Here is a 16574-nt window from a genome sequence, read left to right as displayed (position 1 = left end):
CCCTTCTCAGGAGACTGAGACAGGAGAATCACTTAAAACCTGGCAGGCAGAGTTTACAATAAGCCTAGATTGTGCCACTGCACCCCAGCCTGGGCGACAGAGCAAGACTCCGTCTCAAAAAAAAAAGAAAGAAAAATAAAGGCTGCCGAGCGCGCGGTGACTCACGCCTGTAATCCTAGCACTTTGGGTGGCTCAGGGAGGTGGTTCACAAGGTCAAGGATTTGAGACCAGCCTGGCCAACATGGTGAAACCATCTCTACTAAAATACAAAAATTAGCCAGGTGTGGCAGCAGGTGCCTGTAATCCCAGCTACTCGGGAGGCTGAGGCAGAATTGCTTGAAGTGAAAGTTGCAGTGAACTGAGATGGTGCCACTGGCAGTGGTATGCCAGCTGGTCCAGCCTGAGTGACAGACTCAGCCTCAAAAAAAAAAAAAAAAAAAAAACCTCAACTTCACACTAAAGGTGAAGGAAACTTGAATCAGGAACCGAGTAATATAGGCAATAGCTTTTCAATAAACTTAACATGTTCCAAGGGGACATGCTCAAAATGTTTTACTATCAGTGGGAGAAAACTGATAAAAGCTTCGGTGGTTAGTTTGGTAATAGGTATGTATTTATCTCTAGATCAACCCTGTCCAATAGAACCTTCTGCAATGATATCTTATGTGAGGTGGCCACTAGCCACAAATGGCTATTGAACACTTGAAAATTGTCACCATGTATCCTATTTGCATAGCTTTAAAATCTTAATTTGGAAAAGGTTATTTTATTAGGTCCCCCATGCCAGATATTGCCCAAATCTTGACAATACTGGTCCTATCCCTTGACCATACATTCGTTTCGGGAAGGTGACTATCCCAGAAATCCTAATGGTGAAGGAAGGCAGATTTAGGCTGAAAATTCCTTTCTCCTCCTCCAATTCTTTGGCACTTACCAAATGCTCAATAAATGCAGGTTAGCAATGCCTTTGCATAGACGACGATTGGAAGCCATGAGTTAAGACAAAAGGTTTTTATTCAAAAAACGCCAAGTATAAAAAAAAAAAAATAAGATCTCTTTTATTCCCCTGTACAGTATTTCACTCAGATAAAACCAGCAGGCTACCTGCTGCTCAAAACACAGCCCCAGAGAGGATCTGGAAGGCACACCATCCAGAACTGCTTTTCATAATTATGCTATATACACAGTCAGCAATGCCCCTCCCCGCCACCCACGGAGCCGGGACCCACCTGGGTAAGCAGGTGAGGGGCCCCACAGAAGTCAGGGAGCTGCAGCACTGTCCCGCCTGAGTCCCGTCACCCCACAAACAGAGCAAGCGTCGCAGCCCTCCCCCAAAAGGTCCCCAAGTCAGAGGAGGAAAGGAGGAAAGAAAACTAGGGCAGCAGCTATGGAAGCTTGGAACAGGAAGGGAACCAAATAAATAAATAAATAAATACATAACATTGACCTCCAGGTTAGAATGCGCATCTTTCAAAACAAGAAACAAAAACAGGTAAAATAACTTAAAGGCAAAATTTCTTAAAAATTAGATCAACTACAATCTTTTTGTATACTACCATGCCAACTGTACACACATTTACAGCTTTTCTGTTGATTTGCATTGTTTGTGCATTTTGTGTGTGTGTGAGGTCTTGGCTTTGAAACAGTTAAGTAAAAACCAAAAAGGAAGACCAGTTCACTCAGAGTTTTACTAAAGGAGGCAGAAAAAAGGGCAGGTGGCTCAGCGTTTGGCCCTGTAGCCTCTTCCATGGCACCTTTCATATGAAGGAGGGGGTGAGGGAGGACGGGAGAGAAAAATAGGGAACCAAACCCAGGCAGATTTTTGGAGAAGCAGCAGGTAAAAGAGGCAAGTTCAAGTATTTCTCCCAGCACAGCCGGAGTCCCCACAGAAGGCACTCAGAAGAGTCGGAAGAGGTGACAGGGACTTAAAATGGTGCTAGTCCTATCCCAACCCAACCTGTTTCCCCCCTACCTGACCCATCGCGGCATTCAGCAGAACTCGTGATAAGGAAACAGCTCCATGGTAGGGTTCTGACCCACCCCCACCCCCCACCCCCGGGATATTTCAGAGTCCAGCAACGCTGGACACCTATGAGAAGGAGAGAGTATCTATGGGAGGAGTTGAGGCCTAGGACCCCTGGAGAGTCTCTCTTCCCCACTGTTGAGAGGCAGCCTCCAGGGGCCTGGGGTCTGGAATGAGTTGTAAATGTTGTTCCTGTATCAAGCACTGTCCTGCTTGGCGAGAAGTGTCACTGGTACTCGGGAAGCTGGAGACAGAAGCTTCCCCTCCCTCGGGCATCTGACAGAGAGGGGAGGACCTGCCAGAAAGGCTGCTATTTGCTGGGCCCTGGTGACAGGCTGTGGAGGTGGATCTCAGCAGTTTCTTGGGGCAGGAGAACATCTTGCATCCATGGATGGTTCTGGATTTCTTCGAAGGTTGGCCTATCTGATGGTCTCAGGGCCAAGCACCATCTAATGAGATGCTGACACTCTGCAAGAAAGGAGGATAGACAGAGGTTATGAATGACTCAACTTGTTTTTACGCTGCAAAGGTCTTCCCCATTTGCTTCTCAGAGGCCCACAAGTCTGGGGTCCCAGGGACGCCAAGCACTTTCTACAACACTGTGCTGGGTACCCTTCAATGGGAAGGTATTGACTAATATCTGGGTCCTTCAGTCTGCTTTCAGCTAAAGACAGACTCTCTTAAACCTGTGGTTTTCAAACTTCAATAGTGGGGGCCTTTCCCACAACACCCACTCACCAGAAATAGGAAGGATGATGACAATAGATTTTGATGAGACACCACTGAGCATGATGAGATGATTCAACTCACCTACCAACTTACAAACATGAACACCACCCACATTGAGGTCACTGGTACCAAAATATTTGGAGGTGCTGACTTAAAGGAGATGCTAAAAGAGCTTTTAACTTTTTACTCCTTGGCAAAACAGCCAGGAGTTATCAGGTTTCTGTTGGTACCTTTAACAAACTTTCTGGGAAAGCCAGATTGTCTTTTCTTCTTAATAGGCTCACACATGCTCTTCCCCTGACCTCCTAAGGAAAGCTCAAGTGCAAACCACGTGATTTATGAGGCCAGCTCTCAAGTGCAAATCACTCACCTACAATTCTAAGCCAAGGGTCAGGGCATCTACTGGAGAGTGAAGTTCTCCAGAATTTCAGACTGTCACATGAAGACTAACAGCCCCATGGAGACCAATAACCCCATGGCCAGGGGCTTCCATCAGTTACCTGAAGAGACCCTCTGCCTGAAGAAAACTTGGCCCCTGATGATCTCTTCGTCATGCTCGAAAGGAATATCTCCACACACCATATCATACAACAGGATCCCCAGGGACCAAACTGCCGCCGACCTGCCATGGTAGCGATGGTAGCGGATCCACTCTGGAGGGCTATACACTCGGGTCCCTGTGAGCCAAGGGAATAGAAAACACACTTTTAGCAAAAACAAGCACAAAGCAACTAGATAATATATATGACTCTTTTTTTAAAAAAAACCCTTCTCTCAGGAGCTGGGTGAACTCCATTTTTCTCTCTAGGCTAAGGAGAGTGGAGGCACAGCTTATGGCATCTCTCCAACCCAAAGCATTACCTACCTCTCTGCTAGCCCAAACCATAAACAAATTCTTTACAAACTGCTCCAAGAAACAAACACAGCTGGCCGCAGACCCAAAACCTGAGGCTCTGTGAGGCAGGACCGCCTGCGAAAGGATGAAGGGATGCATGTCTGCACAACCAAGAAAGGTATCCCATAGACTATCCATCCTTACACTGCATTCACCACAGCCCAGGTGAGATTCTCATGGCCGACAGGATCCAAGCAAGGATGCTTGCACAACATCCTAAGTCAAGGGTGCCCTTTGGGAGGCCTTCCTCCCCACCCGATGCGCGCAGGAGCAGACACCCACACCCTTTCCTCCCTAGACTGGAAAGGTAGACAGAGCTGCAGGGTTGGTTTCAGACCACGTGATTCCTGTTTACAAACTTTGGATAGTAAAAGAAATAGGAGGGGCCATGCCGCTGGTGCTCACCAGGGGGCAGCAAAGACTTGAAGGAAAAAACATGGGAGGACCCGGCCAGCCATTAACTGTTAAATACAAAAAATGCAGCCCAACCCAGCGTCCTCCAAGGGCAAATAAACATAAACCACAAGCCCGAGTCACAAGTTTTGAAAGGCTGTCGTTTGTTAGGTTAAGCCGCTCAAATGATGACCCACCCTCCGCAGCTTTGATCTCAGGCTCTCCATTCCTTCTTTTCTGAAAGAACCCGCTCCAAGCCCCTCCCTAGGATAGGTTTTCATCCTCTCTGCGGAGACACCCAACTAATTTTCAAACCAACGACAGATCTTATTTCACAACATTCATTCCTGACTCTCACCCCATAACACTAAAAAAAAAAAAAAAAAAGGCCACCAGTAATAATAGTTCCTATTCCTTAACCTTCCCTAGATCAGAAAGGAGGAAAGAACTGCAGCTCTAAAACTATCATACAGAAAACTAACTCCCTTATAAAACAAAACAAAAATTACAAAACCCGCATCAATTTCCACCTCTTCCCCCGCCCCCATCCTTTTACTGGCGGGGAAACTGGGTCAGACTTTAGAAAAATCTGGGCTACCGCCGGTTGCCCACAACCTCTTATTCATCGGGAAAGCTTGGAACTCACTGAATTCCACTTGAAGAATAAAATCATGCCAGAAACATTACAGGTTCAGCTGGCTGAAAATCCCCGGCTTTACTACGCTGGGAGGCTCTCCTGCGTCCCACCCCGGCTAGCATCGAGCCAGGCGGCCCAATGACCTTTACAAAAGGCTGGCGCGGGAGACTGGCCGAGGCCTCGGGGCTGGGCCGGGCCGAGTCACCTGGGCAGCTCCCTCCCGGGCCTGGCTCACCATCGAAATCCGTGTAGACGGTGTCCTTGAGCAGCGCCCCCGACCCGAAGTCGATGAGCTTGAGCTCGCCGCGATTGAGGTCGATGAGGATGTTTTCGTCCTTGATGTCGCGGTGGAGCACCCCGCAGTTGTGGCAGTGTCGCACGGCCTCCAGCACCTGCCAGAAGAAGCTGCGGGCCAGCTCCTCTTGCAGGGCCCCCCTTTCCGTGATGAAGTCGAAGAGATCTTGTACCGGCTCGGGTCTCTCCAGGATTAGGACGAAACTGTCGGGCCTCTCGAACCAGTCCAGGAGCCTAATGACGCCGGAGAAGCCCGAGCTCACCTTCTTCAGCAGGACCACTTCCATGGGCACTCGGGTGCCATTGGGCTGCAGGGGCGAGGGGGCCGCGTTACGGCGGGAGTCGGGGTCGCCCCTCACCCCACCCACTCATTCTGGGGGTCGCTCCTGCAGGGCACTCACCAGCTCTCCCCAGTCGGAAATCCGGTCCTTCTCCACGTGTTTGATGGCCACCTGGAAGCCCCAGAGTCTCCGTCAGGTCCCCTCGCCTGGGCTAATGCACGCCCGTGCGCCCCCCGCCCGGCGCGCCCTCCCCACCGCGGGGCGCCCACTCACCGGCAAGTTGTCGGAGACGCGGATGCCTGAGTAGACCGAGCCGAAGCCGCCGCTGCCCAATAGCGGGCCCACCTGGTACTGCGACTCCAGGGGCTCCTTCTCCTTGCCTAGGAAAGAGGGAGAGGCACGGGGACTCAGTGCCGGCCCGCGAGCCGCCAGCTCCCCACCCAGCAGATCCCGCCGCCGCCCCGCATCCCCGGGCCGGAGGCGGGAGGGTGCTCTCACCGGGCGCCAGCTTGGTGGCGTGCAGGTCGTTGCAGGGCGCGGCGCGCAGGTGGGCAAGCGAGTTGATTTTGGACAAGAGCATCCCAACCTCCAGGATGTCGGCGCAGGGACGGTGCCCCGAGGAGCTGCAGCAGGAGCCGGAGCCGGGGCTGTGCCGATGGCTATGCCTGGGGCTGTGGCTGTGGCTGCGGGTGGCGTTGCGGCTGTGGCTGCGGCTGGCGCGGAAGGCCGAGGGCGAGTCGGAGGACAACTGAGGGCGCTGCCGGGACTGGCGGCGGGAGGGCGCGCCAGCGGGGTCGGGCAGCGCTGAGAGCGGCGGGGTGAGTGGCTCCTGGGGCTCGTGCGGCAGCGCCGCGGGGCAGGAAGCTCGTGGCTGCTGCTGCTGCTGCTGCTGCTGCTGCGGGTCCCGCCGCCGCCGCCGCCGCCGCTGCCACAGACTCCTCTCGGGCCTCCTCCGCCACCGCGGCCGCTGCAGCAGACGCCCGGCTCGCCCCGCAGCCAGGAGTAAAGGGGAGGAGCGCGCCGGCGGGGAGGGCGCGCGGGGAGGGCGCGGCGGGCGGGGACGGGGCGGGGCCTCTCCGGGAGGCCAAGGCGGGGAGCAGGGCTGCCGGGCCGGCAGAGGGAGGAGAGGGGGTGGGGAAGCGGCGGGACTGGGCGACTCCCCTCGGCCCCCGCCCCGCGCGCTCCGTGGCCGCGCCCCGGCCCCGCCCCCGCCGGCGCGTCTCCACCAACCAGAGGCCGACTGATCTGCATAACTCGGCGCGCCCCGCCCCCGCCCCGCCCCGCTCTCGCGGTCAGAATGGTCTCTACGCCGCCACGACGTGGCGGGAAGGAAAAGGCGCCAAAATGGAGGGGGAGGGGCGCGGGGCGTGAGGGGAGGCGGGAGCTGGGTGTAGGGCCGCGAGGGAGGAAGGATGGGGAGGGGCGTATCGATTCAAACCCAAACAATAACAAAGCCATCAAAGGCCGCCCGAGGCCGGCTCTGCGGCTCTCTGTTTCGCGGAGGTTTTTGGGTCAAGGGCTCGAGCCGAAGCATAACAAGTTGCGCGGAGACGACGGGCGTTGGTGTGTCAGGCGGGGAGGCTGGCGCGCCGGGTGTGGGACTGTGTGTGGGGATGCCGACGAGGGTGGTCTTTCTGTGTGACTCAGACCCGAGACCTCCAAGTCGGCTGGGGCGGGCTGACGTCGCGCTGTAGGCTGGGGGCGGATTCTGGGGGTTTGTGTGTTGGGGGGCGCGTCGGGGGCGAAGGATCCGCAGGACATGAGTCACGGAGGGAGTGGAGGAGTCAGGCCTGGAACAGAACTGGAGGCGGGAGCCCCGCTCCTGCGGGAAAGGGATGCAGCCCTCCGTCGCTCCGGCCGGCTAAAGGCTCAGCCGCAGGATTCCCATTTTAGAAATGCAAAAAGGCACCAGCGAATCCTGATTCCTGGGAAGGGATGTGTGTCAAAGGGCCGGGTAAAGAGGAAATCACGAAGCAAATGTTGGTGTTGTGATGCCAGATGCTGCCTCAGCCCCTTCTGTGAGGGCGGAAAATTCCTCATCTAAAACGAGGGTGGGAGAGTGCGCTTGACTTCACCAGTTTTCACGTTGTAGTCACCTTTTCATCAGCCTGTTATTACCGGGAAGGCAATACCAGCAATTATTGGCCAACCCGAAGTCTTGTCTCAAAGGAAACCCCCCACCCTCTGCCTCCCTTGGAAATAACCCGGAACACTGACCAACTCCACTTGCATCCTTTGTCCTTTTAAACTTCATGTAGAGTTGATAACGACGTGTGAAATGAGTAAATTAAAATACTATATAATCCATAAATTGAATTGTCAGTGGCCTAAGTAATTGAAAGCTAACTACATTATATTTTAATTTTTTCAAGTGCCTGCCTGCCATTTAAAGGAAAAATTAGGATCCCTATAGCTCGTCGTTAGTGAATTTAAATGTTTCCTTTAAGAGTTTTCTACAGTGCTTGCTTTATAAAAGTGCCCAGATCCTCCACAACTTTTATGAATTTATCCTACGAAATATTACATATTTTCCTTTTGTTTGTGTACTGTGACCGAACTCATTCATTTTTTATGACTAGGAGAAAACCCAAGGGAACCAGAATTACTCCCTTTTTGCAGATAGGAAAATGAAACATAAGTAGGATGGCACAGGGTCATACAGCAGCTAAGAGAGGAGATGAAATGACCCAAATTCAACTCCTGAGTATTCAAAGCTTTCTGCTTTTCAGGGTCTAAAACTGTCCTTGGCACTGAACAAGACATCATTAAATGTATGTGATTCCCACTTCCATCCCTACTACCCTCCCTTTCCTTTCTCAAACCCTCAGATGTAGTCAGACAGAACTATTCCCACTTGTTCCCACTCACCTAGCACTTGACAGACCCTTTGCCCTTGCAGAAGCAATAAACCTGTCCTGGGAGTGCCCTCTCTACCTCTCCACTTTTATTCAAAGCCTTTCCACCCTTTAGGAAACAATTGTAGTTCTACCACAGATTGATGAACAAACTCAGAGCATTGGTTCACTGCCTACTAATCTGACAATCGGGATTTTTTTTTTAATCCTTTTTGTTAATTTACTTTTCCATTATACTTTGTCTTCCTATTCCTTGAATGCATACTTTTTTTTTTTTGTGAGAGGGAGTCTTGCCCTGTTGCCCAGGCTGGAGCGCAATGGTGTGATCTCAGCTCACTGCAACCTCCACCTCCCGGCTTCAAACGATTGAGTCTCCTGCCTCAGCCTCCCAAGTAGCTGGGATTACAGGTGCCTGCCACCATGCCCAGATAATTTTTGTATTTTTAGTAGAGACGGGATTTTACCATGTTGGCCAAGCTGGTCTCGAACTCCTGACGTCATGATCCGCCTGCCTCGGCCTCCCAAAGTGCTGGGATTACAAGTGTGAGCCACCGCGCCCAGCCTCCTCAAATGCATACTTTATCCAACATTTGTTGATAAAAGAGACTATAATGGATCCCAACAAAAAGACCATAATTAAAGTCAATTTATACTAAATTTAAATGAATTAAGTGGGCTTAGGGAACATAAAGGTTGAGGGCAAGGGCTTTAAACTGAGTTAGCCTGGTTTCAATTCTGGAACCTGGCAGCTACTTCTTATGTGGCATTGGTCAAGTTAACCTTATTAAGCTTTAGACAGAATGGAGATAATAACAGCACCTACCTCATAGGGTTGTTGTAAGGAACAAATAAAACTCTTGTTTGTAAAGCGTATAACCCAGTACAGAGTAAACTTCTAATAAATATTAGCAATGATAATGGCAATAATGTTGGTCGTGGTTATGACGATGATATTTTTCCAAATGGTCTTATGCCTTGAAGGTATCAAAGGTAAAATACTGGATTAATAGTTGGATTTTTAACCATTTGGGGAGAGATGTGATTTAAAATAGTTGTTTCTAGTGGGTCTTTTAGGCCTTTTAGAAAAAAAAAATCAAGTTCAACCTTTTTCACTTTTTCTAGGTCTTTGAAGGACTAACTATTAGTTAGAGCTAAAGTGATTAACATTTAATCTATGTACTTTATATGGTGGGGGCTTCACAGCTGGAAGTTACAAAACACGGACTTTGCTTGGCATACAGCTTTGATTTACTTAAAATTGCTTTAAAAGATAATTAATAAACATTCAGATGTGTTGTGGGTCAAAAGTTACTCCTCGAGAGCAGGGAACTTGATGTTTTGATTGATCGAAATATAGTCTTAATAAAGTTTAGCACTATTTGTGCTATCTCAAAGAATCTAACAAAGAATCAGAAAAATCGCCCTAATAATTAAATGACAAGTGCTTTTGGAAAGATAAAAGGCCATAATCATGCTAACATTTCTCTGGGAAGAGGAGCATTTATTAATATTAATTTGAACAATATCCAAATTAATCCTTAGGTGGTTTTCATCTTCTGCCTGATACGGGTTTAATCAAGTCATTGTCAAAAGAATGACTTCATCCAGGGACTCTATGTTTATGCAAAAAAAAAAAAAAAAAAAAAGCAATGACTTCAGCAATTTCTCTAGTCACGGAATTTTTTTAAAAAACAAGTTTAGAAGACAGTTTGAAAGGGATATCTGTACACAGTTTTTTAAAGTATCTGTAAGTCTAGTCAATGCTTTTATATAACTAGGATTGTATAACTAAGACTCTATATGCTATTTATAATTAATCAGGTAGAGACATATTGAGTCTATATCACTCATTTATCTCCTAAAAAAAATGTACTTAGTTTTTTATTCATTTTATTTAGTTTATTTGTTTTTGAGACAGAGTCCCACTCTGTCACCCAGGCTGGAGTGCAGTGGTGTGATCTCAGGTCACTGCAGCCTACCACTCCCGGGTTCACGCCATTCTCCTGCCTTAGCCTCCCGAGTAGCTGGGATTACAGGTGCCCGCCACCCCCGCCAACTAATTTTTGTATTTTTAGTAGAGACGGAGTTTCATCAGGTTGGCCAGGCTGGTCTCAAACTCCTGACCTCAAGTGATCCGCCCGCCTCAGCCTCCGAAAGTGCTGGGATTACAGGCATGAGCCACTGTGCCCAGCCAGACAGGAAACATTCTAAATTTAAAAAGACTAAAATAAAGCCCACCAGGCATGGTGGCTCACGACTGTAATCCCAGCACTTTGTTAGGCCAAGGCAGGAGGATTGCTTGAGCTCAGGAGAGCAGCCTGGGCAGCATAGGGAAACCCTGTCTTTACAAAACAAAACAAAAACTGACTCTTTCTTTTTTGTTTTAATTTTCATTTATTTATTTTTGAGACAAAGTCTGACTCTGGTCGCCCAGGCTTGGAGTGCAGTGGCACGATGTATCACGGCGCACTGCAGCCTAGACCTCCTGCACTCATGCCATCCTGCTGCCTGAGCCTCCCACCTAGCTGGAATTACAGGGGTGAGCCACCATGCCGGGCTAATTTTCACATTTTTTGTAGAGATGAGGTTTACCATGTTGCCAAGGCTGTTCTCAAACTCCTGGGTTCAGGTGATCCATCAGTCTTGGCCTCCCAAAATGCTGTGTTTGTTGTTGTTTGAGATGGAGTCTTGCTCTACCTACCAGGCAGAAGTGCAGTGGCGCAATCTCGGCTCACTGCAACCTCTGCCTCCCGGGTGCAAGCGATTCTCCCTGCCTCAGCCTCCGGTGTAGCTGGGATTACTGGCGCCTGCCACCACACCCGACTAATTTTTGTATTTTTAGTAGAGACGAGTTTTCACCATGTTGGTGGGGCTGCCCTCAAACTCCTGACCTCAGGTGATCCACCCGCCTAGGCCTCCCAAAGTGCTGAGATTACAGAGATTACAGGCGTGAACCGCCGCGCCCGGCCCAAAGTGCTGGTATTACAGGCATAAACCACTAAACCCAGCCGAAAACCTTTTTAAATTGAAATCATTGGGGCCGGGCGCGGTGGCTCAAGCCTGTAATCCCAGCACTTTGGGAGGCCGAGACGGGTGGATCACGAGGTCAGGAGATCAAGACCATCCTGGCGAACACGGTGAAACCCTGTCTCTACTAAAAAATACAAAAAACTAGCCGGGCGAGATGGCGGGCGCCTGTAGTCCCAGCTACTCGGGAGGCTGAGGCAGGAGAATGGCGTGAACCCGGGAGGCAGAGCTTGCAGTGAGCTGAGATCCGGCCACTGCACTCCAGCCTGGGCGGCAGAGCGAGACTCCGTCTCAAAAAAAAAAAAAAAAAAAAAAAGAAATCATTGTGGTAGTGGGAGACACTTAGGATATCCACCATGTCCCAATTTCAGAATGATCAGGGAATCTATGTAATCTATGTAGTCATTAGAACTAGAACTAGTTCTTGTCTTTTTTTTTTTTTTGAGACGGAGTCTAGCTCTATCGCCCAAGCTGGAGTGTGGGGGTGCGATCTCGGCTCACTGCAACCTCCACCTCCGGGGTTCAAGCAATTCTCCTGCCTCAGCCTCCTGAGTAGCTGGGACTGCAGGCGCCCGCCACCATACCGGGCTAATTTTTTGTATTTTAGTAGAGACGGGGTTTCATCGTGTTAGACAGGATGGTCTCGATCTCCTGACCTCGTGATCCATCCGCCTCGGCCTCCCAAAGTGCTGGGATTACAGGCGTGAGGTACCACGCCCGGGTAGTTCTTGTCCTTGATAAGGATATGATACTTATTTCCTTTTTTTTTTTTTTTTTTTTTTTAAAGACCCAGTCTCGCTCTGTCGCCAGGCTAGAGTGGTGCAGTGGTGTGATCTCCGCTCACTGCAACCTCTGGCCCCTGGGTTCAAGGGATTTTCCTGCCTCAGCCTCCAGAGTAGCTGGGACTACAGGCACGGGCCACCACACCCAGCTAGTTTTTGTATTTTTAGTAGAGATGGGGTTTCACCATGTTGACCAGGATGGTCTCAATCTCTTGACCTTGTGATCCGCTCGCCTCGGCCTCCTAAAGTGCTGGGATCACAGGCACGAACCTCTGTGCCTGGCCTATTTCAGTTTTATAAATCTATTTTAGCCAGCAAGGTTGGGAAAAGAAAGGGTTATTTTACAATAAAGTATATTTAAATTAATTACCAATTCATTTGTTTTTTGTTTTTTAGAGGAAATAAAAGTAACCTAGATTTATTTTTGGAATTTTGCACATTAAATACTGACAGTTTGAGTAAAAATAATATTTACTGAAGGCATTATGCACAAAGATTTTATAGTTCCTGAGTATTGCTGGATAGATGAATATAAAAAGGAGTAGCTTAGAACATATAAAGGCTACAGGAAGCCTGGAGACTATTATAAAATACCTTATTAGAAGACTAGGAAAATGTATGCCTCAGATCAGAAGGACCAGGCAGACACATGAACAAAAACGCTGCATGTCTAACTAACAAAGAAAAGGGCCATCGTGTCTGTGCGCGTGTGTGTGTGCGTGTGTGTTTGTGTGAGAGAGAGAGAATGTCTTCTATCTAGGAGCTGGTGAGGGGATTGTCTACCATCTTTTAAAAGTAAAATAAAATTGCTGATGTAAGACTGGAAAAGCCACAAAGTTCATCTAGGTGAAATAAAAAAAAGTGCAAAAAATATTTCAGGGAACATCCTTGTAAGCACTACAAAGAAAGTGATGAAAACATTTCTTTACTGTGTATCTAATTTGTCATCTAATAGTATATAGTCTTATTTTTCTGTATTTGTCTCATCTCTACAACTAGATTATAAACATAGTGAAAGAAGAAACCATCATCCTTTAATTGAACATAAAGGCCGGGCGCGGTGGCTCAAGCCTGTAATCCCAGCACTTTGGGAGGCCGAGACGGGCGGATCACGAGGTCAGGAGATCGAGACCATCCTGGCTGACACGGTGAAACCCCGTCTCTACTAAAAAATACAAAAAAAAAACTAGCCGGGCGAGGTGGCGGGCGCCTGTAGTCCCAGCTACTCGGGAGGCTGAGGCAGGAGAATGGCATGAACCCGGGAGGCGGAGCTTGCAGTGAGCTGAGATCCGGCCACTGCACTCCAGCCTGGGCGGCAGAGCGAGACTCCGTCTCAAAAAAAAAAAAAAAAAAAAAAGAACATAAAGGCTAAGTAATGAAAATCATCGGCGGGAGGGGCAAAAGAGATAGGTACTAAAAGCCAATATTGAGCATCAATGATGTGCTAGGCATTGTTCTATTTATATCCTCATATCAATCCTATGACGGGGGCATTTTTACTATCTTCATTGGTTTACAGATAAACAAACAGGAACAGAGATAAGTAATTTGCCCAAGGTTACACTGTTAAGTGGCAGAGCAATCTCCTACTCACCATGCCATTCTGCTTTTCCAAGGAACACAAAATGAGTTTAAGAGATTTAACAGCAAGGCACAGTGGCTCATGACTGTAATCCCAGCACTTTGGGAGGCTGAGGGTGGGATCACTTGATCCCAGGAGTTCAAGACCAGGTAGGCCGATATGGTGAAACCCCGTCTCTACAAAAAATACAAAAATTACCTGGGTGTGATGGCATATGCCTGTAGTCCCAGCTGTTTGGGAGGCTGAGCTGGGAGGATCTGCTTGAGCCCAAGTAGCAGAGGTTGCTGTGAGCCTTGATCATGCCACTACACTCCCACCTGGGCTATAGAGTCAGACCCTGTCTCTATCATACAAACAAAAAAAGAGATTTAACAAGGTCTTCTGTGATTAAGTTCTGATAGTATCATTCACAAAGTCAAGGTTCAGAGGAGGCTGAAGAGGTCTGGGGAGGGTCCATGGAGGATGTAGATCTTAGGTCTTTTTTTTTTTTTTGAGATGGAGTCTCGCTGTGTCGCCCAGGCTGGAGTGCGGTGGCGCGATCTCGGCTCACTGCAAGCTCCGCCTCCCGGGTTCACGCCATTCTCCCGCCTCAGCCTCCGAGTAGCTGGGACTACAGGCGCCCGCCACCTCGCCCGGCTAGTTTTTTATATTTTTAGTAGAGACGGGGTTTCACCATGTTAGCCAGGATGGTCTCGATCTCCTGACCTCGTGATCCACCCGCCTCGGCCTCCCAAAGTGCTGGGATTACAGGCTTGAGCCACCGTGCCCGGCCAGATCTTAGGTCTTAATGAGTAAAATATAAATAGGTAGGAAGGAGAGAAAGAACAGGGTGAGTAAAGTCAGGAAGTGAAGCAAAAGATGCTTTGTGTTATGTTTTTTGTATTCCCCAATGCACGTGAAATGAATGAATAAAAGTTTTTTTTCTTTTTTTTTCTTTTTGAGACGGAGTCTCGCTCTGTCACCCAGGCTGGAGTGCAGTGGTGAGATCTTGGCTCACTGCAACCTCTGCCTCATGGGTTCAAGTGATTCTTCTGCCTCAGCCTCCTGTGTAGCTGGGATTGCAGGCGTGCACCACCACACCCGGCTAATTTTTGTATTTTTGATAGAGACAGGGTTTTACCATCTTGGCCAGGCTGGTCTTGAACTCCTCACTTTGTGATCCATCCGCCTCAGCCTCCTAAAATGCTGGGATTACAGGCATGAGCCACCGCTCCCAGCCTCAAAAGTTTTTAAAATCAAAATCAAGAAGCCAGAGACAGAACCAGTAGGAGCTCCTGATGTCATATTGCAAAAGGTGAAAGAAAAAGATGATAGAGATTTTATTTCAGTCTTTTTTTTTTTTTTTTTTTTTGAGACAGAGTCTCACTCTGTTGCCCAGGCTGGAGTGCAGTGGTACGATCACAGCTCACCACAACCTCCACCTCACAGGTTCAAGCGATTCTCCTGCCTCGGCCTCCCCAGTAGCTGGGACTACAGGCACGCACCACCATGCCCAGCTACGCTTTGTATTTTTAGTAGAGACAGGGTTTCACTATGTTGGCCAGGCTGGTGTCAAACTCCTGACCTCATGATCTGCCCACCTCAGTCTCCAAAAGTGCTGGGATTATAGGCATCAGCCACTGTGCCCGGCTATTTCAGTCTACTGAAGAAGAAACTAGGAAGATTCTCTATTCAAATAATCCTTTGAGGCTTATAGTTTAGGAATATTTGCTTTTATCGTGGTTAATACACAGAGTGTTCCAAGTTCCAAATGATAAAAAAGACATGTAGTAACATTATTGGATGAAATCTACTCAATAATTTGGAGAAACTTACATTTTCAACATATACTTCCTCTTTTCCAACTCTGTTTTACTTCTCTTTTTAGGTGGCATGCTGCTAAAACAAACATGACAGCTCACCACAGCCAGAACTAGAACAACTATACTACAGATACAGAGCTGTTTTTTATGGCCTTCAATGTATTACTTTGTCAGAGATTCTTTGCATGTCTAAATACAATCTTGCTCACTCTGGAGAACTAGGGAGCTGTGCTGTTCCCTTTATAGAAATGGTGTCACTTTTCTCTGGATAGGTTAAGTTTGCTTCTGTGTTCAGTAATGCTACTTTATTAGAGAGACACCCACTCACTAGATGAGAAAGTCAGACTTGGCAGTCATCAGGGTTTTATCTGAAGTTACTCTTGTAAATGGGAGTTATGTTGGCAAATAGCTGGTCTTCTGATGCAGGGCTGTAAAGACAATACAGGTTACATTCTTTAACCCAAATTGCACACACATCCCCAAATTCTATCTGTCCTTTGAGACCAACTCAAGGCCATATGGACTTCTTACAGCTTTCCCTGACCACTCCAGTCAATAGTTTTTAAACTCACAGCAGTTACTTGTAATACTAATCTGATACGATCATATTATTTTGTTATCTAAGTATTTATTGTCATTGTAGCATCTTTTTTTTTTTTTTTTGAGATGGAGTCTCGCTTTGTCGCCCAGGCTGGAGTGCAGTGGCGCGATCTCGGCTCATGCAAGCTCTGCCTCCCGGGTTCACGCCATTCTCCTGCCTCAGCCTCCGAGTAGCTGGGACTACAGGTGTGCACCACCACGCCCGGCTAATTTTTTTTGTATTTTTTGTAGAGACGGGGTTTCACCGTGTTAGCCAGGATGGTCTCCATCTCCTGACCTCGTGATCCGCCCGCCTCGGCCTCCCAAAGTGCTGGGATTACAGGCGTGAGCCACCGCACCCGGCTGTAGCATCATTTTAAGGAGCAGCAAGCATTAATTTAATACCCACTTTGAAAGGACCCATGTTTCCCCAATGAGACCATCAGCTCCTCAAGTGCAGAGATCATATTGTAAAAAAAATTTTTTGGCCAGGCGCGGTGGCTCACGCCTGTAATCCCATCACTTGGGAGGCTGAGGTCGGTGGATCACGAGGTCAAGAGATCGGGACCATCCTGGCCAACATGGTGAAATCCCATCTCTACTAAAAAAATACAAAAATTAGGTGGGCATGGTGGCGTGCGCCTGTAGTCCTAGCTACTCAGGAGGCTGAGGCAGGAGAACTGCTTGAACCCAGG

The 16574-nt window shown here is 48.5% G+C and overlaps 1 protein-coding gene across 1 annotated transcript; it reads right to left on the bottom strand.

The window, feature by feature from the left end:
* Window positions 1-996: 996 nt before the first annotated feature.
* PIM1 (Pim-1 proto-oncogene, serine/threonine kinase) lies at window positions 997-6256 on the bottom strand. The gene is made up of 6 exons (XM_025383809.1): window positions 5751-6256; window positions 5526-5632; window positions 5373-5423; window positions 4913-5279; window positions 3253-3429; window positions 997-2491 (listed from the first exon to the last, which is right to left on the bottom strand). Exons 1-6 carry the CDS (start codon window positions 5830-5832, stop codon window positions 2334-2336), a joined length of 942 nt encoding a protein of 313 aa, XP_025239594.1. The 5' UTR covers window positions 5833-6256; the 3' UTR covers window positions 997-2333.
* Window positions 6257-16574: the final 10318 nt, after the last annotated feature.

Source organism: Theropithecus gelada, chromosome 4 (genome assembly GCF_003255815.1).
Source record: "Theropithecus gelada isolate Dixy chromosome 4, Tgel_1.0, whole genome shotgun sequence".
NCBI classification, from domain to species: Eukaryota; Metazoa; Chordata; class Mammalia; order Primates; family Cercopithecidae; genus Theropithecus; species Theropithecus gelada.
The sequence above is the reverse complement of the archived record's forward strand: the minus strand, read 5'-3'. Positions and strand labels throughout refer to the sequence as shown.

Bases quoted from the DNA above. Each gene is read 5' to 3' on its own strand.
- PIM1 (XM_025383809.1), bottom strand. From the start codon at position 5,832: ATGCTCTTGTCCAAAATCAACTCGCTTGCCCACCTGCGCGCCGCGCCC. The intron at 5,424-5,525 runs GTGAGTGGGCGC...TGGGGCTTCCAG, and splicing joins GCGTCTCCGACAACTTGCCG to GTGGCCATCAAACACGTGGA. The intron at 5,280-5,372 runs GTGAGTGCCCTG...TCGCCCCTGCAG, and splicing joins TTTCCGACTGGGGAGAGCTG to CCCAATGGCACCCGAGTGCC.